This window comes from Gopherus evgoodei, chromosome 5, assembly GCF_007399415.2.
Source record: "Gopherus evgoodei ecotype Sinaloan lineage chromosome 5, rGopEvg1_v1.p, whole genome shotgun sequence".
In the NCBI taxonomy this organism is placed as follows: Eukaryota; Metazoa; Chordata; order Testudines; family Testudinidae; genus Gopherus; species Gopherus evgoodei.
This window is the reverse complement of record NC_044326.1, coordinates 114650299-114675571: the sequence shown is the minus strand read 5'-3', so window position 1 is coordinate 114675571 and position 25273 is coordinate 114650299. Positions and strand designations below refer to the sequence as shown.

The following is a 25273-nucleotide window of genomic DNA, read 5'->3' as shown; positions in this document are numbered from 1 at the left end:
GATGCTACCAGCCTTACATCGTCCATGGGCACCTCTTAACAGTTTCATGCCCTCATGAATTTAAGAGGTGCCCATGGATGGTGTGAGGCCACTTATGGCCCCTGATGTGCCAGGATTCGGTCTTCTTTGTGTTGGGTTGCTTGGGAATGCAGCTCAAAGCTGGTGGTAAACTCCATTTAAGGCTAAATACTGACAGGAGACCGCTAGTCAACAAGTACCCTAAGGGAAAGTTGATCCAGATTTTAGGGGTACTCAGCTCACATGGGGGCAGGGCCGGCGCTACCATATAGGCATCCTAGGTAATCACCTAGGGCGCCAGGATTATTGAGGGGGCGGCATTTTGCCAGGGGGGCGGCAGGCGGCTCCGGTTGACCTGCTGCAGGCATGCCTGTGCAGTGTCCGTTGGGCCGTGGCTCTGGTGGAGCTGCCACAGGCATGCCTGCGGACAGTCGTCTGCTCCCGTGGCTCCGGTGGGCCTCCCGCAGGCATGCCTGCAGCAGCTCCACCAGAGCCGCAGGATCAGTGCGGGGGGCGGCGAAATGGCCGTGCGCCTAGAGTGCGAGAAACCCTGGCGCCGGTCCTGCATGGGGGCGGTGGTGTTGAGCTTCAGGGTCTTGGTTCACTACACTAATTAAAAATATAGGGGCCAGGTCTGAACTGTCTAGTTGGCTCCTGCCCCCTGAACCCTCCCAGTGCTGGTGCGGGTTGGATCTGGGGGTTTGGTTTTCTATCACTGGACTGAACCAAACCCCAGATCCAACCCGCACCAGCACTGGGAGGGTTCAGGAGGCCGTACAACCCCGGACTGGGGCGCGTCCCCTGCATCCCCACTGGCGGGAAGGGGCGGTGGCCACTGCAGGAGGGAGGCGGGCTAGGGGCGGGCGGTGCAGGAAGCAGCGGAGGAGGAAGACGAGCTGGGAAAGGCTGCGGCGTCTGTTCAGCTTCGGTGGGGGTGGCCCTGTCTTTGTGGCCATGGCGAGCTCCAAGCACCGGCGCATCGGCAGCAACTCGGGTAGGGCCAGGCGAGCCCGGCTCCGGGCGGCACCCAGGAGCACAGAGAGGCGGGCGGGCGGGGACCGCGGGAGGACCAGGACTGCCTGCGCCCCCTGGGCTCGGGGGTGGGGAGACATTGTCTCTAGGGGGTTGGGGGAAGGAACCTAACCCCCCTAGTTCCCCCTAAGGGGTGGGGGGGCGGCTCCCTTTACTGCCTCTGTGCTCCGCTCCTGGGCGGCTCTCTGCAGAGCTCGGGGTGCTGGGGCGCGGGGGGAGGTCTGGCCAGGCTGGGCCGTGCAGGGCGGGCGACCATCGCCCGCTTCTTGCCCTTGAGAAGGGAAAGCGAAAGGTGAGAGCGCAGGGAGCCCGGCCCGCCCTTTGTCTCCTGCTCTCCCCCCAGGGCTGCTGCCTCCCCAGCAACACAAACAGCTTCAGCCCCGGCTCCCCTAGGCGGCCGCCGCCCTGCCGCTGGCAGCCCCTAGGGCAGGGATCTGCTGTTCTTCCCTACACTCGCTTAATTTGCAAGGAAAGCGGTGCCCCGGGCTCAAGGAAATTGTTTTTACTCTCATAACTGATGTGGCAAGGGAGAGGTGCTGGGACTATGAACTGCCAAGCCTAGAGGTGCCAGGGCAAGCTCGGGCACGAATGAAACACTGGTTATGCTGCACCTAGTCTTGCAGTGCCAGGCAAACCAGTGATTCATAAACAACTGCCACCTTTGCTTGGCAGGTTTCAAACAGAAGGCATAAAATGTCAGCTATCCACTACTTATTGATATTGATCGAAGGAGCCAGAGGTGAATTGTTCCCAGCATACATTGCACACTAAATTAATAGAATGGGCTGTATTCACGCTCAGTCAAACTAGTGTTGTTTTCTTAAAATAAATGTAAGCAGGTTTGCAATGTATGCAGGGCCAGTGCCACCATTTAGGCGGACTAGGCGAAGCCTAGGGCGCTGAGATTTGGGGGTGCCAAAAAGCGCCCCCCAATTTTTTTTTAAATGGTTGAGCAGCCGCTGCTGCTGGGACAGAGAGGGAGTCTGACTGCCGGTGGCAGCCGGCAGGCCAGGGTGTTCCCTGGGTCAGGGCACCGCCGCGGCAGCCCGCAGTCCAGGGTGTCCCCTGGGTCAGGGCGCCGGCAGCCCAGGGTGTCCCCTGGCCCAGGGAAACTCCGGGCTGCCGGCTGCCGCAGAGGTGCACTGACCCTGGGTCAGGGCGCCGCTGGAGGGGGCGGCAGGCAGCTCTCGTGGAGCTGCCGCAGTCGTGCCTGCGGATGGTCAGCTGCTCGCACGGCTCCAGTGGACCTCCCACAGACACCACTGTGGCAGCTCCACCGGAGCTGCGGAGCACCTGACCCTCCGCAGGCACCACTGCGGCAGCTCCACCAGAGCCGCGGGGCGGCAAAATTGCCGTCCGCCTAGGGCGCTCAAAACCCTAGCGCCGGTCCTGAATGTGTGACATCTGTAGTTACCGATAAAGGTGATTTAACAGTGCTTTTAAAAGTTATTTTATTTCTCTTCTAAGAACGGTGTCATGTTTAAAATGTATAGCATCTCCTATTGTACCCTGTGCATGTAAAACACTTCTTAACACATGCATCTGTATTAACTGAAAATCAATTAAAAAGGAATAGAATTCTGCAATGACTGTGCTCCCAGACCTCTTCCCCAACCGTGTTTTCAGAACTGGCCTGAGTAGTAGATTGCACAAAAGATTGTTTGCAAAAAACAAAAACAAAAAATACCCCCATAACCACCACCATCAACAAAAAAACCCCAACCAAACAAAATCCCTTCAAACTTCAAAATATTTACCAGTTATGCCATTATAGTTACAGCTGTATAACCCCATGTGGACAAACTTATTTCAGTGTAAGGGTTTCTTTTCCAGTTTATCTTAACCACCTTCTCAAGCAACATATACTAAACCCAAAGAAGCCACTGTTGTACCAGAGTAAGGATTTGTCTATATGATCATTTTTGTTGGTAAAACTTTTGTTGGTAAGGGATGTGAAAAAACACCACTCTGAGCAACATAAGTTTCACCGGCAAAAGTGCTGATGTGGACAGCGCTGTGTTGGCAGGAGAGGCTCTCCAGTCCACTTGGTTGGGAGTGGTTTAATTATGCCCACAGGAGAGCTCTCACCTGCCACCAGAGACCTTACAGTGTCATGGCTGTGGCGGTACAGTTGTGCTGCTGTAAGGTCTGTAGTGTAGATATACCCTAAGAGTGTTCACTTGGGGAATGATACCAGTATAACTATATCGGTTTTAATTCACACCTTAGCTTATTCCAGAATAACTTTCCCATGTATACAAGCCCTTAGTTTGCAACTAACTGAGTGGGTACACAATAATGATGGGTTTTTATTTAATATTGTATGGATTTTAGGAGCACCCCTCCTTTTGAAAGAAAGTTAGGATGGAGTGGGGTGTGGTTGCTTAGTCCTCCATGCATGCTGTGGCATACTCTAGCACAGGCTAAAGGGCATCATTGGCACTGCAGTTGATTCAGAATGAGATTAAGGAGAGGGTAGCTTGCACTTTAAAATTTGCACCAGTGCTGTCTGATACATTGCCCTCTACGCACACAATCTGCTTCTTGCCCTTGCAGGTATATTTCATGCAGATACACAGCTGGCTGTGTGCTCTAGCAACCAAGCCAGGGGTCAGCAACCTTTCAGAAGTGCTGTGCCGAGTCTTCATTTATTCACTCTAATTTAAGGTTTTGCGTGCCAATCATACATTTTAACGTTTTTAGAAGGTCTCTTTTTATAAGTCTATAATATGTAACAAAACTAGTTGTATGTAAAGTAAATAAGGTTTTTTAAATGTTTAAGAAGCTTCATTTAAAATTAAATTAAAATGCAGAGCCCCTCAGGCTGGTGGCCAGGACCCAGGCACTGTGAATGCCACTGAAAATCAGCTCGTATGGCACACGTGCGGAATGCGGCATAGGTTGCCTACCCCTGAACCAAACCCTACCATAAGGCTACAAAGATTTAATAGAATCATAGAACTGGAAGGAACCTCGAGAGATCATCTAGTCCAGTCCCCTGCACTCAAGGCAGGATTAAGTATTATCTAAACTATCCCTGACAGGTGTTTATCCAACCTGCTCTTTCAAATCCCCAGTGATGGAGATTCTACAACCTCCCGAGGCAATTTATTCTAGTTAGGAACTTTTTCCTAATGTCCATCCTAAATGGCCCTTGCTGCAATTTAAGCCCATTGCTTCTTGTCCTATCCTCACAGGTTAAGAACAACAATTTTTCTCCCTCTTCCTTGTAACAATGTTTTATGTACTTGAAAACAGTTATCGTGTCCTCTCTCAGTCTTCTCTTCTCCAGACTAAACAAACCCATTTTTTTCAGTCTTCCCTCATAAGTCATGTTTCTAGACCTTTAATCATTTTTGTTGCTCTTCTCTGGACTTTCTCCAATTTGTTCATATCTTTCTTGAAATATGTCACCCAGAACTGGACACAATACTCCAGCTGAGGCCTAATCAGGGTGGAGTAGAGCAGAAGAATTACTTCTTGTGTCTTGCTTACACTACTCCTGCTAATACATCCCAGAATGATGTTTGCTTTTTTTGCAACAGCGTTACACTGTTGACTCATATTTAGCTTGTGATCCACTATGATCCCAGATCCCTTTCTGCAGTCCTCCTTCCCAGGCAGTCATTTCCCATTTTGTATGTGTGCAACTGATTGTTCCTTCCTAAGTTGAGTACTTTGCATTTATTTTTATTGAATTTCATCCTATTTACTTCAGACCATTTCTCGAGTTTGTCCAGATTATTTTGATCCTGTCTTCCAAAGCACTTGCAGCCCCTCACAGCTTGGTATCGTCCGCAAACTTTATAAGTGGACTCTGTATGCCATTATCATAATCATTGATGAAGATATTACAGAAGATGAAGATATAACAGAACCAGACCCAGATCCGATCCCTGCAGGACCCCACTCATTATGCCCTTCCAGCATGACTGTGAACCACTGATTACTCTCTGGGAACGATTTTCCAGCCAGTTATGCACCCACCTTATAGTAGCTCCATCTAGGTTGTATTTGTTTATGAGAAGGTCATGAGAGACAGTATCAAAAGTCTTACTAAAGTCAAGATATATCACATCTACCACTTCCCCCTATCCGCAAGGCTTGTTACCCTGTCAAAGAAAGCTAACAGGGTGGTTTGACACAATTTGTTCTTGATAAATCCATGTTGACTGTTATTCATCACCTTATTATCTTCTAGGTGTTTGCAAATTGATTGCTTAATTATTTGCTCCATTCTCCAGGTACAGAAGTTAAGCTGACTGGTCTGTAATCCCCCAGGATGCCCTTATTTCCCTTTTTATAGATGGGCACTATATTTACCCTTTTCCAGTCTTATGGAATGTCTCCTGTCTTCCATGACTTTTCAAAGATAATTGCTAATGGCTGAGATTTCTTCTCAGTCAGCTCCTGACACATTGACTTATTCCTGTGCCTATACTCATAGGAAAGAGGGAAAAGGCATTCCTGGTGTTAGAGGAGGGCCCCACTGTTAGTGAATCTGCTTCAGATGAATACAGCTAGCTTGTGATGCAATAGACAACCTCTGGCATTCAACTCATACCTTTGAACAGTCACCACCCACATGTTAGGAATCATTAAGTATAGCATCTCAGGTTGTTCCCTTCAAGCCAGTCATCTGTTTTTCTTTTTTCTTATTCTTAAGCCCCAGTGAGATTCTCAAAGTAACCATTTCCCCCACTCCCATCTTTCCAGTGAGGACTGATCCAGTTGATGTTCTCAGAGCATGCATACTGGTTCAGGTCCTGCACAAAATACATCCACAAGTACGTGCTTGTTAAACTACACAGTACACCCGTGGTTAGGGCACTCACCTGGGATGTGGGAAACCCAATCCATCCTCTGTTTGATATGGCACAGGTACTTGAACCCAGGTTGTCACATCCTAGGTGAGTACCTTGCCACCTGGATAGTGGGTGTTCCTCTCCTAATCTTTCCTTTGGAGCTGTTACACCTTAAATATTTTTGGAGCAGGACCTTGAACCTGATTCTCCCACTTCCCAGGTGATGCCCTAAGCAGTAGGCTGTAGAGTCACTTTGTTTCTGTGGCCTGATGATATAAGAGGCCTGAGTTCCTGCTTTAAATTCCCTGCTTGATTTGCAGACAGGATCTTCCCACATTCCAGATGAGTGCCCTAACCACTGGGATATGGGATAGACTGACCTAGAAACATCCCACCACTGCTTGTTCCTGGCTATCTTTTGTGCAGGGCCCTAACTAGAAGGCATGTTCTGAGAATATCTAGTGGCTTGGTCCCCTTTAGGAGATTGTTTGAGAATGCCACCAGGTCTCAGGTGCAACTAGGACTTCAAGCAATTTGGTAGCACCAGCAATTCCCATAAGAGAAAACAATCTAGGCCTCAGTAAATACACCATTAACAATGATTGCAATCACATGGTATGTTTTTAGTGTCCAAGGATTCACTTAGAGTTAACCAATAAGGAATACACAGATTTGAACAACAGTGAGCTTTGAAAGGAATGTTGTCACTTCGTTTGTTCCAAATTTTAGATATTGTAAAAAAGAAACTTTTAGTATGAGATTTTCAAAGGAGCCAATGGAAATTTAGGTTCCCAGATCCTACTGAATTCCAAGGAAGTGGGGTACCCCTCCACTTCCCTGATATTCCTTTGAAAAATCCCATCTTTACAAGACTTATGACCAACAGAACATTTTCATTAATTAAAAAGTTAGAAACTTGAACACAAAAATACAAATGAACAGTTTCTAGCAGTGTTTGCAATCCAAATACTATAGAGTTTTTCTAATTGAGTATGTGAAACTCAGAGTAAAAGTGACTAGAAACTGATTAAAGGGAAATTAAATTAAGAGCAAGCAAGAAGTCCTCTTTAGTTTTCTTTTGCCTGAGACCCAGCAAACAAAGGGTATCTTACCTCAGTCAGATAAAACTCAACACACAACATAGCTTACTTCAGCATAGTTCACCAGGAGACAATTCCTTTGTCTCAGCTGTTCTCCCTTGAAGCTTATTTGTCTCAAGCCCACCTGCCTGATTCTTTCTTATCCTTTTCTGGGATAATGAGGAATTCATTAATTCCCCACAGCTTGCACTTCCCTGCATATCCCATCGTTAAGCACATGTAGCAGTGGCCCTTCCTAAAGAGGAAAGTTAACTTTTTCTTGTCAACACTGAGATAGGCCCAATATCCCGATCACAGAGACCTTAGGTATGTTTTTTGGGAGAGGTTGGCAATTAAGTGGAAACTTAACTTGGAGTTTCCAAGCTAAGGAAAGGTAGTTTTTAAGGGAAACAATAATGTTTTTAAGGGTTGAGTGTACTTTGGCTGAAGTGATACTTTATCAGCCTTAACTCCAGGTTTGCAGGCAAAAACTATTGTGTCTCTCATACACACATGCTCTCTGTAATAGTTCTTTTGTTGAGGATTCTGAACTGTGTCATTACGGCTAAGTTCAGCTATGTCTACGTTAATACTTTTCAGCACTTCTCCCATCATTAATTTAGCACCCGTGCTGCAGTTCTTCTGATGGTAGCCACAGTGGACTTGCTAGTGTAGACAGGCTACAGGTGTTTCCTACACTGTTCCAGCTAACCTTGACAGTTAGACAACATGATGGTAAAAACACTGGCAACTGGTCTACACTAGCATTTCCACCATTGTTGTCACCAGTGGATATATACCTGTGCTAGGTCAATAATAGAAGAAATGCTAATGTAGACAAGGCCTTCGTGACTTGATTTCAATAGTAGGGTATTAATGGGGCAGCAAAGGGCAAAAAATAATCACAAAAATTAACAAACATGGTCCGTCCTGCAGACAGAGAGTATCTGAAACACAGGTCAGATGATATTTGGCTGCTTTACAGAAGGATACTATTACAGAAACAAATTATGAAAAGGCGTGAGTTGTGTAGTATAAAAATGTGCTCATATTTTCTTTTTTGCAGCTGATACATTGTATGTTATGACAGTGACATTGTTGTGGTGTTTTCAATTGCAGGGCAAATCCAGGTGGATAGTGGGCCTGCCAATACCAAAGGTACAGTAAAGTGTATTACGTCCATAAAATTACTAGGTTAAAAGGAGTATTGTGGGCTGTCACTCTTTTGGTAATATGGATTGTGAGATATCTTCAGATCTATGGAGACACTAACATATAGGTGGGAGAAGATGAGAACAGGACATAGTTGACAGCTTTATCTTTAACATCTTTAGAACACTAGGTCCAGCTCTGTATTCCTTGTACAATCAATAGTGTTATTAATTTCAGTGGGAGTTTTGGGTGTATTAACACAGCTTATGTACATATTTTATGCATTTTAGCTGAAGAAAGGGTGTGAGTTGTTTGAATGTTTTAGAATTTTTCTGTTAGTTGGATGTCCTTATACCGACATCACTTACTAAATTGTTGAGTGACACAGCTAACCTCAAAGAAATGCTTATTTTCAGGCTGATTAGATCATGTATTTAAAAGAAGTGCTACTATGTGCTAGAAATTAAATAGTGTATTCAAAAGCGTGCACAGTTTTTGCATGAAATTACGGAGGCTGTGTGTTAAAATAACCAGATGGATAGCTTGTCAGTTGCATATGCAGTGTCCATGATTGCAGATATACAATTTATGCATTTGCATTTTTGCAATTTTAAAAATCTGGTCTTTTGGAGTCACATGTTTAAGAATAGCAAAGAGTCCTATGGCACCTTATTGACTAACAGACGTATTGGAGCATGAGCTTTCGTGGGTGAATATGAATGCATCCGATGAAGTGGGTATTCACCCACGAAAGCTCATGCTGCAATACGTCTGTTAATCTACAAGGTGCCACAGGACTCTTCGCTGCTTTTACAGATCCAGACTAACACAGCTACCACTCTCATGTTTAAGAATGGCCTCCAAAACTAAACCCATAAGATTGTTCACCCCAATGAGTATTAATGCAAATAAAGTGATTTCATGCCTAATTATCTGGCCTGTGTATGAACTGCCTTGTTTATGTTAGCAAGTGTACTTTACAAATGGTTGCCTGTGCTCAACATATGAAGTGCTGGAATGCATTTCCAGAACTGTCACTCATATGTGATAGTAATGGAACCCCACCAAAAAAAAGTGCTGGAATGGCATTCTGGGGTGTTGCAATGTGACAAAGTTTAAATTTGAAAATCTCCCACTTCCTAAGATACCAAATTTTCTTTTAATAACTAGGTTAGTAATTCAAACATCCTTTGGCTCTCTTTTTATTATAGGTGGAGACCAAAATGTCACAGAAACAGATGCCCTTGAGAGAAGGTAAAGGCCTTCGTTTTAATCAGAACAACTAAAGAAAGATAGCGATGTGAAACCCATTTATGACTTGGGTTTTTTTAATCTTTGCTAAGAGCCGAAGCTGAGTACCCAAGAAAGCCTCCTAACATTACAGAACATGTGTATCAAACTCCTATGTATCAATGAAGTAGTAGTGTTAATTACTATTTTATTATGGCACCATCCAGAGGCCCTAGTAAGGATCAGAGTTCCATAGTGCTGGACAGTGAACATATACATACAGTAGGAAGGGCTAGATTAATGAAGGGGACTTAGGCATTGCAACACTAACCTCCTTGGCAACCTGCTATTGAGTGGAATTCATGGTCCCAAGTTAGGTACTCAGGTTTCCCACACAATGCATGGGGAGAGTTAGAGTCCTCAGAATGGGATTCACTGGAGCCAGCAAGCTGATTAGGGAGCTACCTAAGATAGCCAGGAGTGAAATGCAGAAGAAAGGGGTGTGTTTAGGGCCCAGATCCACAAAGGGATTTAAGTGCCCAAGTTCCTGATTGAGGTGCTGTTGTGGATCCACAACCCCCCTGCTCAGCTACTGCCTAACCCTATAGGCACCTAAATTTACTTGGTGCCTAACTTTTGCTGTAGAGGTCTGTTGGTGAAGCAAGTTTCTGTTTCTGAGTATGCCCACTGCTGCCTTACTCTAGGCATCCAGATGCCTAAATCCCAGCATAATCCTCCAACCAGGGGAAGATAGTCATTCCCCTAACTCTCTTGCTGGTAGGGTCAATGTAGTAGAAATAGAGCATGCCGACCAGATCCAGCCCCACTTAAAATCCAGCTGGAGGATAAGGAGGTGGTGCTGCCACTCTTACAACATTCAGCCCAGTGGCTGGTTAGAGCACTTGTCCAGGATGTGAGAGACCCAGTTTTAATTCCATCCTCTCTGCCTTGAGAGAGTGGAGGAGAAAAAATTTAAACAGGCATCTCCCACCTCTCAGAAGAGTGCTCTTACTTCTGAGATATGGAATATTCTGGTGGGGGTTTCTCTCAAGCTCTCCTATTGAAGCCCTTCCGCTTTGTATAAATAGGTTTAGTCACTGGGACAGAGAGAATGATAATTACTCTTCTAATCTGGTAGTTAGGGCATTCACCACCTCTCTCTAGCCCAAAAAATATTTAAGCAAAGTGGAACAGCTTCAAGAAGAGTGACTGAGGGAACCTGCTTCAGAATATTCAATAGCCAGCTGCTGAGGGCACTCTCTTGGGAGTGGGGGGACTTGTGGTCAAGTCCCTGCTCAAAACCATTTCTAGGTTTCTACATTTTTTTCAACTAAAGCAGTTCACAAAGTCAGCATTAATTGGCCAAAATATTTTGGTCAATCCAAATCTGCATTTTTTCAGCGAAAAAAGTTTCAGCTGAAAAATTTCATCCAGCTCTTAATATTCATGTGTGTGAACACACACACACACACACACACACACACACACACACACCCTCTACCTCATTGCTGCCACTTCCCCCATTACCTGTTTTGGGAGCGTCTCTTTGTTCCTTGTGGTGGCTCTGCCCCCCGCCCATGAGAAACAGGTGATGCATGTCAATAATAATAGGGATAGGAGAGACAACCGGCATGAAACTGCATGGATGTCACCACAACACAATTCTTTGGGATCTGAGCGCTCATTTGAAATTAGCTTACTCTATTAAAAAAAAATTAATGCACTATTTATATTTTAAAAGGATTAAAGTAAAAGGTACATTCCAGATATAACTTTATGGAGGCAGTGTGTATGTGATTAATAAGGAAGAAATACAGGGGAAACTATGCCCAGAACCAGTTCTACAGATATTGAGATGACATGCAAGAATTGCATATGTCCTCATACCAGCCAATTTCACAGACTTCATTCAACACCCATTCTCCAACTATTAGCCCATCAATTAACTTTTCTCCTCATCATCTTTCTTCCTGCTAGATAATATCCAGGACCCAAATGGCCCTGGTTATATATTTAGAACAGTCCACAGAATTTCATTGCAAGTTTGTTCTGCTTATCAGAACAATTAGCATATATGTATTATGGGCTACTTAGACATATGCACATACAATATTTGACATATTACAAATCCATATAATACAAATGGTGGGGGCAAAGTGTGAGATAAAAGTTGCTCCTTCTGGCACATAGAGGCAGCAATATAGGGAATAGCGACTGAGAAGCAGCCTCCAGCTATGCCTTTGTTTATTGAAAACATGACATGGTCAGTCCTAGGGTGCCAAGTGTGATAGCCCAGATTGGGTCACACTGCCCTACAACTGGCTCTAGTCATGCTAGCTATTTTTGACAGGTAAGTATTTGGTTTCAGGTCTTCTCAGGTGGAATGTTTACTTTTGTTCCGATTTTGTGGAAGAAGCTATTTAAAATACTGCATATGCTTCCTAGTGGGTGCTTTTTAGTATGCATCTCAACTTAGACAAGGATCGCTGTTTAAGTCCATAAGATAATTTCTTTCTTCAGTAGATTCAGATATGTTGTATGCACCAAATATTTATGGCTTGTATCCATTTTATTTTAAACTGTGGCCTATTGTGGAAATTTATTATTTAGAAGTCCACAGAGTCGCTGCTCAAGTGATTTGGAGGCTATAGCAGGTTATACCCAACAGTTTTCCTATTGGTGGAGGTTGAATAATTAAGGAGAAGAAAAATGCCCTATCTTTCTCCGCCTGTTTCCCCATTCTTGATTTTTGAGTACTGAGCATGGTGATGCTAAGAGCAGAAATGGTGAATAGTACAGACTTGTAACTGAGTCACTGGTATTAAGGACATTTTGATTTCTTCTTGCTTGAGTTATTTGGATTACTTGCATAAGCATGGATGAAAATCTCTCTCTGTCCCACCAGCGTAAGAATCTAACATCGCAATGTTGTCTTCGGGAAAGTTAAGTAGTCACATAAACTGCCATGTTCATGTTGCATATGATTCAGTAAACAGTAACTTCAAAAAAATTCCAGTTAGTGCACACGTACATTATGAAAAGGTGTCTGCACTATGACTTTTAAAATAAGAAGTCTGGCTAAACTGTGAAACCTGGAGAATCAGTAATTAGTTCCGACTCCACTTTAATTTATCATAATGTACCTAGTTATTGCATTTGCAGTCTTCTGTCCTGGAATTCAAGAGATAATCCAAGCAAACAATGAATGTTACAGATACATCTTTTTAAACTCAGAATTTACTGGCCTTTATCTACTGCAGCCAGTTCTTTAATGATATTTTTGAATGACTCATTTAATGTGCCCCAGATTTTCACGTGACTAGGGATTTCGGTACCCAGCCTCTCTAGTCACTCTTGAAAATCTTGTCCGCTGAACATATGTAGGTGAACTAATAATTATTTATTTGTTAATTGAAAGGCATGTTCTCTCTTTGTAACAGCCAACCATTTGATCCAGCAGCACAATACAAAATGAACCACAGGCGAAGAGGGGTTGCTTTAATCTTCAATCATGAGCAGTTTTACTGGCACTTAACACTGCCAGATAGACGGGGCACACTTGCAGACAGAGACAATCTGAAACGCAGGTAAGATGATATTGGGCTGCTTTACAGAAGGATACTATTTTTAGATAAGTTAAATAAAAATATGCAGTTCAAAGTGATTTGTCATGGAAGTTATCTAAGCAGCTCTAAAATAACTGATTTCATTGACATAATTGTGACTGAAAGATTTTGCACAGTGCCCCATGATAAAAAGAGTTAAATGCCTGCTTCTGCTCCCTTTGAAATAATAGGCAGAGCTCCCACTGATTTCAGTAGGGACAGGATCAGGCCCTATGCAAATAGACTTGAGGTATAGGCAGCCATCAGGGTGAGGAAGACTAAGTGGTGATCTTAATTTTTAAAGGCTTTTTAGTATTGTGTGACTAAGCAGACAATGTATTTTTCTGTCTCATTATCATGAGGGGGAAAAATGGAACACATTTTTATAGGTTAATATAGAAAAAAGGTAAACTTGATTGTAACATCACAAACTGGTAGAAAGTGCCAGGGAGAAGGTATAGTACCTGAAATTACTTTCAATTCACTTTTTGTAATTGATTAGATTTCAAGCTGATTGTGCCCATTTAATATTGTTTGGCAACATTAGTTTATCTTCTATCTCTAATCAGCCATCCAGTGATGGCTGGATGCAAATGTCTACTGTTGAGATAGAAGTTCTAAATATGAGTCTTAAAATTGTGCATCTTATGGTAGGAGATAAATTGACTTTTGTTGATTCACATCGTGCACTTCCTGGGATTCACTAAACCAGTAACCAGTTTGAGTAAGTGATGTGAAGTTCAAATAAATCTGTTTACTACCTTATGCTGTCCAATAACAGAGTATTTCAAGGACAGGGTTTAGGGTAAGCAGATGTGCTCTATGATACAATTTCAAAAACTGACTGAAAAGTTAAGGAAGTTAAGAAGCCTTTATTCCTATTCACCTAGCAAGTGCACACAGTTCTAGCTGCTAGCAGATGCAAAATATGAAACTGGTAGTTACCAAAAAGCAGCTTTAGGGAAGCAGGGCAGCTCTGCAGCCAAATGAAGCTCTAGGAACAATTGTGCTCTACATCCGTATGTTGATGTAGCTAACTCAAGGAGCCAGTATAGTCTAAGCTTAACCACATGCTATTTTACAACTATTTAGATATGCAAAGAGGAAGGGAAATGTGACTTATAGAAAACACCCATGTCTCCTAGCACTAGTTGTCTTCCACTGTGGACTGCCAACAAATTTCAGACTCTGCCAACACTGACAATATTAGAAATAGAGAGACATAGTAGGTGAGGTGTGTGACGGGTTTGATCACAGAAACCCCCTTTGGACTGCCACTTGATGTGCTGGGACTACCTCTGAGCCTGTATTCCCTGGCAGCTTGGGACTTCAGAACCCTGCCTGGTTGTGCCGGACACGCTTGCTTGCTGCAAACACAGATCCAGGTCTGAACCACGTCCCCCACAAGCTGCAGCTTTAACTGAAAACAGCTTAAGCAGTGCTCCTGTCTCCAGCACCCAATGGGGCTCAAACCCCAAATAAATCAGTTTTACTTTGTATAAAGCTTATACAGGGTAAACTCATAAATTGTTTGCCCTCTGTAACAGAGAGAGAGAGAGAGATGCCCAGCTGTTTGCTCCCCCAGGAATTAATTACTTGCTCTGGGTTAATTAATAAGTAAAAAGTAACTTTATTAAATATGAAAAGTAGGATTTAAGTGTTTCTAAGTAATAACAGACAGAGCAACGTAAATTACCAAACAAAATAAAATAAAACACACAAGTCTAAGCCTCATAGTCTAAGCTTCTTTGGCAGACTAACCTCCTCCTAGTCTGGGTCCAGCAATTACTCACACCCCTGTAGTTACTGTCCTTTGAAGGGGTTTCCCAGGGAATTATATAGTCTTTTCTCTTGTCGGTGGAAACCCCTTTCCTTTCCTGTGTAAAATCCCCTCCACAAGATGGAGTTTTGCAGTCACATGAGCAAGTCACATGTCCATGCATGACTCAGTTCTTTAAAGGCCTATGCCGCTTTCCCAGGAAAGCTCAGATGTGGATTGGCATCTTTCAAAGTGCATTGTCAGCTTAAGTGTTTCTTGAGTGGGCACTTACAGAGAATAGTCTTTTCTTAAGAAGCTGATCAAATGCTTCACTGAGGCTACTTAAAATCAAACAACTATATAGCCAGTATTCAGAACTTCGAATACAAAAATGACACATGCACACAAATAGGATGAATATATTCAGTAGATCATAACCTTTGCAGAGATATATTACATGGCCTATCTAGCATAAAACACATCCCAGTTATGTCATATTTACGCTCATAAGCATATTTCTATAAAGCATTACGGAGTGCAGCGTCATAAGGTGTAATATTTTTTATTGGATCAGCTTCTATTTAGTGAGAGACAAGCTTTCAAGCCACACAGAGCTTTTCTTCAGATCATCCCCAGACTTGAAGAAAAGCTCTGTGTGGCTTGAAAGCTTGTCTCTCCCACTAAATAGAAGTTGGTCCAATAAAAAATATTACCATATCATCTCTCTAATATCCTGGGACTGACACAGCTATAGCGACACTGCATACAATATTAGATGTAGTAATTAGAAACACATGAAGAAGGGATAGCAAACCCACTATTCCATTCACAAGAAGTGCAGTTCCACAGTGATTTTTGTTTTAGCCTATGGAACTATGCAACAACAGCACATCACGGTGTTGAGGAAATGAGTAAAAATGGGTAAAGGACCCAGGCTAGGCTGGCATTGACCTGATGTCTGTAAAGTAACCAGTTACAAGTGTAGATTAGCACAAGCTCACAAGGGAAGTGGCTGCACGTAAACCTAATCAAAAGCGTAATACAGTGAGGTGGCATAGCCCAGCATCAGCATATTTCAGGATATGATTAAGTTTTTATATTGTTTATATTCAATTTTTGATTTGATAGTATTATAACCCTTCCAAAAAAAAAAAAAGTCCAAAATTATCATTTTGGCTCATAGTTGACTGAAAATGAAATTGCATTTTGGCAAAAATGGATTTTCTACTTTATTTCACATATTGGTTGGTTTTCAGACAGCTCCTTGGGGGGAGTACCTCAATTATTTGTGTTTTTTGTTGCTCTTAACAGAATTCCTATTTCATAAGAACACCTTCACTTTATAAAACTACTTTTTTTTTTTTGTTCTATGCATCTTTAAGACACTCCTGGGTATCAGGTTTGAGTACCATTCCATGCAGCAAATGACCAGAATCCAAAGTGCAGATAATGTGATGTTTATTGAGGTTAGTTTCCAAGCAAGCATAGTCTGAAGCCCTTCACACCAGTCGGATTTATGTCTATTCCAAAGGGAGTAACAAAAGCTCTGGCATTTTTAGCATAACTCACAAAGGATACTTATTAAAATGTGTGTGTTTAATGATAGTTTGACAGAGCTTGGATTTGAAGTCAGATGCTTTGATGACCTTAAAGCAGAAGAGGTTATGCGGAACATTTATGAAGGTAGGAGATCATGTAGTAGGTATGTCTTAGCTTGCTTGCAGGTGCAGTTCTAGATAAAATTGTATTTCTCCGTCATTGTTAAGACAAGTTCACTGTAACCTGGATTGTTTCCCTTCTATGATGAAATCCCATAACATAAAAAGACTAAGGAACAGAAAATAAATTTTTATATCAGTAGAAACTTCATTTGTATTGCATTGCAAGTGTTGGAATTCCCAAGATGCATCTATGACCAACAGAAGTAGTGTTTACTAAGCATCTCTCTAACTTCCAGTAGACTGGATCCTCTGCTTGTATGGATCAGTATAGTTTCAAACTTCAGCAGAGCTATGCTGATTTACAGCAGCTGAGACACTGGCTCAACGTATTTCAAATAAGACTGATTTGAGATTAAATGGCTAAATGTCGTTCTGAGTGGACTAATGGTGGGGTGTTTAATAAATACTCTAAGCTTGTGTAATCATCTAAACACAGTTCCACTATTTTAGTGTCAATGGACAACCACAGTGATGCTGACTGCTTTGTGTGTGTGTTCCTGAGCCATGGTGAAGATAATCACATTTATGCCTATGATGCTAAAATAAAAGTTCAGACAGTGACAAACATGTTCAGAGGAGACAAATGCCCGAGTCTAGTAGGAAAGCCTAAAATATTTATAATACAGGTAAGATCTCTGTTCTTGAATTAGTGAACTTTTTTCCCCAGTGGTACAGAGGACAGTTTTTTGGGATAACTTCTTCTCATGTGGAAAGGCGGTGGTTATTATGACACTTCCAAGAGGCAGCATGCTACTACCTGCCCTTAGTGAGAGGAAATCTTGTCTGTGGATCAGCTTATCTCCACCAGCCTCTGGCAACACACGTACTACCTCTCAGGCCTCTATAGACATACCTCTCTCTCTCGCTGCAGGTTAAGAATAGGCACATATCAACTCCATAGTCCTCTGAGCATCCCTCTGGAGTGCTCAGCCCGTTCCACTGCATGCTACTCAATTTCGCTACTCCCAAAGCAGCTTACTCAAGTCAACTAGGATCACCACTCTGGTTAACACACAGCAGTTAAATATGTTTAAAGTGAAAACAAGAATAAGTTTATCATCAAAAAATAGAGATTCAAATAATAGAAATTAAGACTATAGGAAACACATGGTTACATATAAAAAAGTCATAACACGCTTTGTAGAGCCTAAACTTAACTCACGAGATTATTTCCCGATCTTCTGCATGATAGCTTACCCCAGTGCCTTTCCCCAGCATATTTCAACCAAGCTGGCTGAAATCCCCCTTTCATAAGATCAAGACTGCAGCTTGTCTTCATGCATTGAAGGATGCTTGAGTCTCTCTCTGCGCCCCCAGATATACCAGACAAGAACTTTGATCGTCACCTCTTCTGAATTCTCTTCAAGCTCTTCATTAGCATTTAACTCAATATTCTAATAGACTTCTATTGTACAACACACAATGGTCCACTAAGGAGAAAAACTTCTCCAGAGAGGAGGCATTTGTTTCAAACCATGCTGCCTTTAGCTACAAGGCCTAAAATATATATTTTTCAGCATTATAATATACATTATATATATAACATCTTGCAATGATTGACATCCAGTGTGACACAGCTTTAAATCAGAGACTCTACGTGACCTCTTAAAGTGAACCCAGGGGATCTCTGTCTCTCTGTGCCCTCTGGCAGTTGGCATCAAGTGGTCTTTGGGTTACAGTTATGTAGCCTGGGTTGGAAAATCTTAGCCAGTGTACAAAAGCATTTGAGAATCAGTTAAATTGAATTTTTTGCTGCGCTAACTAACACAGGAAATAATCGTGTAATGAAGCTGCCAGTGAGTCACAATGGTAAAATTATACTGATACATGAAAGCCAGCTCAAATCAAGACTGCGTAGGATAGATGGCCAACAATTGTCCAGTCATTTTTTTGGGGAAGAGTTGGTGACCTTAGCTCAGATTTTTAGGTGACCACAGCTAGTACCTAGATGCCAAACTTAGGAAGGCTAAAGACTGAATGGGCAAATTCCATGAACTGTATCCTTGCCTTATCAGATGGTTCCCTCCTAGTCAAGATTGAGGTCCCTTGGCCTGATGCTGTTGGGAGTTTGTACTGCATGACCTATGCTTAACATTTTTATGTTTAAAAAAAAATAAAATCAAGCCTGTATTTGGAGCTCGATTAGTCCTGCACTATGTTGGCCTTTCCTGGCCTTTTAGCAAAGGAATTCTTGCTCCAGTGGGGTCTCAAATTGGCTGCATAACTCAAGATGAGTGACAGTGGCCAGGGCCTTCAGGAAATGAGTGGCCTCCATTTGCAGCAATCCTGTGGAGACCTGGCTGCAATTTAAAGCTCCAGCCCCTTTATAGCGCCTCTCCTCTGGGTGAAACCTCCTTCAGACACAGAGTCCTGGCAGAATTAAACCTGCTGTTCAGTATCTTATACTAAGAGTAAATCCACTTTGGATTTTATGGAAGTAAGAGCAGCAAGCGGGGGAGAAGTTCAGTATCTCAACTGGAAAACTAATTTTTTAGAGGCTCCTACTAATGTAGACTCACCCATAAAACAAAAACTAGAGCCATGACCTAAAATCAGTTCCACCCTTGCTGTAAGTTCATTTTCAGTGCAAACCAAGACATTAGTAGAAGGTAGTGCTGAACCCCTTGAAATGTTGAAGGCGGCCGTGAGGAAACTTGCATCTTACTGAGTCCCCCACTCTGCTTCACTGACAATGCCAGCCTCATGCACCTGCTTCTCTCACAAGGGTATTCCCACACTTCTTTTCAAGCTGCTGCTTACACAGAACACCCTCCCTGAACTGATCTGTAAGGCTACCACCCTCTTCTTCTTCCAAAAGTGGAGAATAGGTCAGTATGGTGCCCATCGCTATTAAACAGCTTTCTCTACCACTGAAAGCCCTAGGGATGTACGAGCAGGACAAAAGGTAGTTCTTTCTGAACTTAGTCACATAAATGAAGAACATCTAAACAAACAGGAAGCACTTTTTGTTCTGTGATGGCTAACTGTACTTGGCAGATGAGAGGATTCAGCAGCTTTTTCTCCTGCTAGGCATGTCGAGGTGATAAACATGATGACCCAGTCATTGTTCAGGATGCAGTGGACAGTATTGTAGACAAGTCCAATGTCAATGAAACTGAAGTGGATGCTGCGGCTATATATACTTTACCTGCTGGTGCAGACTTTCTAATGTGCTACTCAGTTGCAGAAGGTATGTTGTTATTTTGCACTTAAGTTTCTAGCATCTAACTCCTGCAGGAGTTTTGCAGCTGTATCACTGCTGTTTCACTAAATATAGTAGGCTTGGAGAGTTTCTTCATCACACAATCAAAACAAGAATTCAGGTTTCTTAAACTCACCACTTTGCATGTCTGCATTAGTGGTGCTGTCTCCCCCGCATGGTGTAAAGGCTTGAGAATAAATGAAAATATGCCATCTAACTTGCAATGTTTAAATGACTTTGAACTCAAAGCATACTGATCAGTGAGCTACCTATCAGAAGGAAATATTCTTCTGCACTTCTAGTATCATGTCATTTGGATGTGATTTCTTAAACGTCCTAACGCAGATGGGTGCCCTCCCCAAACCATCTCATTCCCAATCCTGAAGACTCTCCTGTAATTCAACAGTGGGTGAATTTACAGAACAGTTTTTGCTACTGAATCAATATTGCATTCAACTTAACATTACCTGATGTTGGAAAGGTATAAAAATATTAATACAAAATCTTTTTGCAAAATATTGTATAAAGTCAAAGGGCAAAATTAATCACTAATATGCAACTCCATTGACAGAAATGGAGTTGCACCCATTGTAAATTATGAGGTGAGTTTAAAAAAACTGGCACTTTTCAACTTGAAAGAGAGACAAAAAGGGGGGGCTATGATAGAGGTCTATAAAATCATGAATGGTATGGAGAAAAAGTATTGTTTATCTCTTCACATAACACAAGAACCATGGAGCTCACCTGATGAAATTAAGAGGCAACAGGTTTAAAACAAACAAAAGGAAATACTACTTCACACAACACACAGTCAACCTGTGGAACTCGTTGCCGGGGGGGTGGTGTAAAGGCCAAAACTATAGTATATTCAAAAAAGAATTAAATAAATTCATGGAGAGTAGATCCATCAGTGGCTATTAGCTAAGATTATCAGGGATGCAACCCCATGCTCTGGGTGTCCTGAGCCTTTAACTGCCAGAAGCTGGGAGTGGATCACTTGATCACTCACTTGCCATGTTCTGTTCATTCTCTGTGAAGCATCTGGCAGTGGCCGCTATTGGAAGACAAGATACTGGGCTAGATCTACCATTTGTCTGACACAGTGTGGCCGTTCTTATTAATCCCAGGTTAAATCTGATCATGCAAATTTGCCAAAGTACTGTTTTTATCTCTAACATCTGAGTACCCAAGATAGCATAAATAGTGCAGAGATGTATATCTAAAACTTATCTGCAGTCCATGAACATGACTGGCAAGAAATAAATTGTGATATTGAAAGTTATTAACTGTGGCTTCTACTCTTCAGTTAAGGTTAAATGGAGTCCTATGCTCTTATTTCCCAATAGGTTACTATTCTCATCGTGAAACTCTAAATGGCACCTGGTATATTCAAGACTTGTGTGAGATGATAAGAAAATATGGTTCTTCCTTGGAATTCACAGAACTTCTCACTCTGGTTAACAGGAAAGTTTCTCATCGCAGAGTGGATATGTGCAGAGACATTAATGCAATAGGAAAGAAGCAGATTCCTTGTTTTGCCTCAATGCTAACTAAAAAATTACACTTCCCTCAAAAATCAAAGTAGATTTGCCCATCTGTGAGAATGGCATCTTATTCAGATTCACTCCAAAAATGAAAAATATCTTCATCACTTAATCTTGTAGTCTAGAAGATCACTGAGTGAAGGAGTTGTTCTCTTGTTCAGTAGTTTATACCATGATTTTCGATGGAGCTAGAGAACCGCACAGTTATTCACATCACATCATGCATTTCCTCAACAGGCCTATTTTCAAAAATGCTGGGATCAAATTTCAGGAGCCATAATGTAAATACTTAAAAAAACCACCTTTCTATATTAGAAATTATTGCTTTGTTATAATAAATCAGCATTGCAGCAACAGCAATCTCAGGGACTTTTGGGAGAAATAATTGTAACACTGATTTCTGTGTAATAAAAATTGCAAGGTGCTCAGATCCCATGGTAATGAGGGTCATGCAAGTCAAAGAAAGCAAGCACTTTTTAACCAATTTTTTAAAATGTTCTGACTTGCACTTGAATGACACTGTGTCTATTTTCTAACTGCATTCTAGCATTTTCTAACTTTTTTCACAAATTTTTAAAACTGCATTAGAGTATAAAAGCTTTTTTTTTGCACTGACATTAATTTATGAGGAGTGCAACTAAGGTATATTTGTAATTTTTCTGTATCTTAAATATTTAACACCTACAACACATTAAAATGTGCAATGTATGTTTCACTAGACTCCAAGCCTGTGTGATATTTTGCCTTCATTTTTAGCGGAGGAACTGAACATCTATGAAGCACAGCTGTGTTTGGGCTCTTCCTTACTAGATCAATACCATCTCTTCACTGAACTTTAAAGAACTGCTGTAGTTAGAAAAATGACAGTATGGGGTTCCATTGATTCTCTCTCTGATTTACAGAATAATTATAGTCAGTTCACAATCCAAGAGACCTACCATCAATCAAATAAAAAAAATAAAAATAAAAAAAAAACAAAGAAAACCACCCACTCCCAAAACACTGTTCTTTCTGCCTTTTACTTCATCAAGAATAGGAAACTCAGACTGACAAATTTATTCTGCATTATTTTAAATACCTCTTAGAAATTTGGAAGTCTTCATTGCTTGGTCAAATATTTTCCCACAATCTTTGAATATGGGAAAACAACATCTTTAAATAAAATGTGTATTTAAATTTATAGTACCCTGAACACTGCATGCCAAACTTTAATCTATTACTGTAATAGCTCCCTGAGTTTATACTAGTACTAGTCAGAAGAGCTATGTACAAATATGTTCTTCAGCCTCCTGAAGATGAGCATACATGTGATGCTGTAAAAATTAATACACAATACAGCCTGAATTAAGAAAAACTACTGGTGACAGACTTGGTATCCGAAATTGTTTGTTGTTTTAGATTTGAGGTACCATATTATATAGATGCCTAAGACTTAATGTATAGTATATACTGACCTAAGATTGACTAGTTTTATCGTTAATTTTATTCATTCAGTATATAAATTGCATACAACTTGATTAGGATAAATGATCAAAGCATCGAACAAATGTATTTCTCTAAAATGAAACTGAGCCAGTCACCCCCTCCCCCAAATTTGTTATTAGATGTAAACTAACTCTGTATATTCATTCTAATAGGAATCGTTCTAAAAATTAATTCTTGCTGTGTAACTTAAAATCAAATAATGCAGAGGATCTTAGTCTGTGGTTCAAGGTTTCTGTGCTCTGATTTTGTCAGTTAAGACCGCACCACTGCCAGAAGTTAGAACCATGGAGAGAGATCCAAGAAATGGTTTCCTTAATCCTGGATCACTGAGTCCCTCAATTTGGGGCCTTAAGCAACTCATTTAACGTCTATACGGTTTAGTTTCCCCATCTGTAAAATGTGGATAATACTTACTGACTTTCATAAGTGGCAAGAGGTTCTGGCTGGAAGATGCTGCAGAAGTATATAAATAGAGTTAGTATCACAAAATGAGGACCATCTTTTTGGCTCTGATTCAGGATTACTTAACCACATGATTTAAAGTTCATCTCTGTTCAGGAAAGCACTTATACACATGCCTAATTTTAAACATGGACTTTCCTGAATTGGAACTTTAGACAGGAGACCTGTTAAAGTATAAAAATACATTTGACCGTAAATACCAGAAATCTTTCCATGACATATCATTTTTTTGAGCTATTCCTCTGCTGTTAATAGTCCCATCAAAAATAGTAAAATGCTGCAGTACATTAGAACACCACTGACTCTTATGCCCACATCAATTTATTACAAGATCTGAATGCATATTTTGAAAGACTTCTTTATTTCAGGAATTATTTTTTTTAAAATCTAATGATATAATAATTTTAATCAACATTTCTAGTAATGTTCAGAACTATAGTGGTCAAAAATATTCAGTTTGCAACATAGAAACTTAATACTGGAATAGGTTTTGCAAATGACAATTATGAAAATAAAATTAGTCTTTGTCATTTATTTCCTGTATTGGAAGTTGCAGATGTAGGGGCTGATGCAGGCGTCTCAGGGACTCTTCAACCTGTAAACACAAGAGAGAATTAAATGGAAGATGTTTTGTGTCCATATTTATCCCTTTCAGTCACCCCTAATTTGTACCTTCCTTTCATACTCTCGATATTCTTTCCCTGTAGCCAGGTGTTTTGCTTCTGAGAGGACCCTAACCTTATAACACAGATTTCCCACAATAATCACAAGTGCAGCCTCCTGGTCATATCACTCTAGGGATTACCATCAAAAAACAATTCCTGCCCTCAGTGAGTTAATCTGTCAGCCAACAGACCGACCAACGGGAACTGTGGTCATACAGATGCATAAACATCCTCCTTCAGGCAACTGAATGTAGGACCCCATGCATAGTACACGGTCACCTTCAGTGCAAAGCCTAGGAAAATTTCTAAAGCCCATTTCCTAAAACAGCAGAACTGAATTATTTTACATTCTCTAGCATAAATTGCAAAATTCACACTCCAGACTAGTGTCAGATAGTGAAAATATTTTAAAGCCCCAGTCTCGATAAAAGGAACTAGTTTGAATCCTACACAATTATTTTTTAAAAATTGTAACTCCATCCATTCACTAAGAGTTCTTGATCAAAAACCCAATAAAGTTAAGGGAGAATTTCCATTTACTTTGATAATAGGCTATAAATCAGGGTCCTTTTTATTTATTGTGGACTGGGGAACTCTCTCTATTTCTCATGGAGCAGTGAAGATTTTTCCCAGTTCCATATCACTGCTACTATGGCTTGGTCTACACAACGCGTTTAAACCGACTTTAGCAGCGTTAAACCGATTTAACGCTGTACCCGTCCACACTACGAGGCCCTTTATATCGATATAAAGGGCTCTTTAAACCGATTTCTGTACTCCTCCCCGACAAGAGGAGTAGCGCTAAAATCGGTATTACCATATCAGATTAGGGTTAGTGTGGCCGCAAATCGACGGTATTGGCCTCTGGGTGGTATCCCACAGTGCACCACTGTGACCGCTCTGGACAGCAATCTGAACTCGGATGCAGTGGCCAGGTAAACAGGAAAAGCCTCGCGAAATTTTGATTTTCATTTCCTGTTTGCCCAGCGTGGAGCTCTGATCAGCACAGGTGGCCATGCAGTCCCAAATCCAAAAAGAGCTCCAGCATGGACTGTAGGGAGATACTGAATCTGATCGCTGTATGGGGAAACAAATCTGTTCTAACAAAGCTCCGTTACAGAAGACGAAATGCCAAAGCATTTGAAAAAAAAAAATCTCCAGGCTACACAGTGCTGCGTGACAAGCGTAACAGGAAGCCAGAGACTCAAATGGATGCTCATGGAGGGAGGGAGGGGGTACTGAGGACTCCAGCTATCCAACAGTCCCCAGCAGTCTCCGAAAAGTATTTGCATTCTTGGCTGAGCTCCTAATGCCTGTAGGTTCAAACACATTGTCCGGCGTCGTTCAGGGAATAGCTCGTCAATTTACTTCCCCCCCGGCCAGTGAAAGAAAAGGGAAAGAAATCGTTTCTTGACTTCTTTCAATGTCACCCTATGTCTACTGAATGCTGGTGGTAGGCGCGATGCTGCAGCAGTGAAGAGCAGTATCCGCTCCTCTCCCCGGCCCGGAGGCAG

General features: G+C 41.7%; 2 protein-coding genes across 9 annotated transcripts in view; one reads left to right on the top strand and one right to left on the bottom strand.

Moving 5' to 3' along the window:
* The first annotated feature begins 893 nt into the window (after window positions 1–893).
* Window positions 894–21862, top strand: CASP6 (caspase 6). 2 transcript variants are annotated; one of them, XM_030564581.1, is made up of 8 exons: window positions 894–1012; window positions 8054–8092; window positions 9298–9340; window positions 12757–12903; window positions 16287–16363; window positions 16852–17027; window positions 19432–19591; window positions 20950–21862. In XM_030564581.1, exons 1-8 carry the CDS (start codon window positions 973–975, stop codon window positions 21186–21188), a joined length of 921 nt encoding a protein of 306 aa, XP_030420441.1. In that variant the 5' UTR covers window positions 894–972; the 3' UTR covers window positions 21189–21862. The 2 variants fall into 2 exon arrangements, with proteins under 2 accessions (XP_030420441.1, XP_030420442.1); XM_030564582.1 differs by lacking the exon at window positions 9298–9340 and having other exon boundaries at window positions 961–1012.
* A 1574-nt stretch (window positions 21863–23436) lies between these two features.
* The window catches only part of MCUB (mitochondrial calcium uniporter dominant negative beta subunit), a 109130-nt gene continuing 107293 nt past the window's right edge, over window positions 23437–25273 (bottom strand). For all 7 annotated transcript variants that reach the window (XM_030564574.1, XM_030564575.1, XM_030564578.1 and 4 more), the window contains one exon: window positions 23437–23689. In XM_030564574.1, coding sequence (XP_030420434.1) covers window positions 23612–23689 — 78 coding nt within the window. In that variant the 3' untranslated portion in view covers window positions 23437–23611. The remainder of the gene's footprint in view (window positions 23690–25273) is intronic.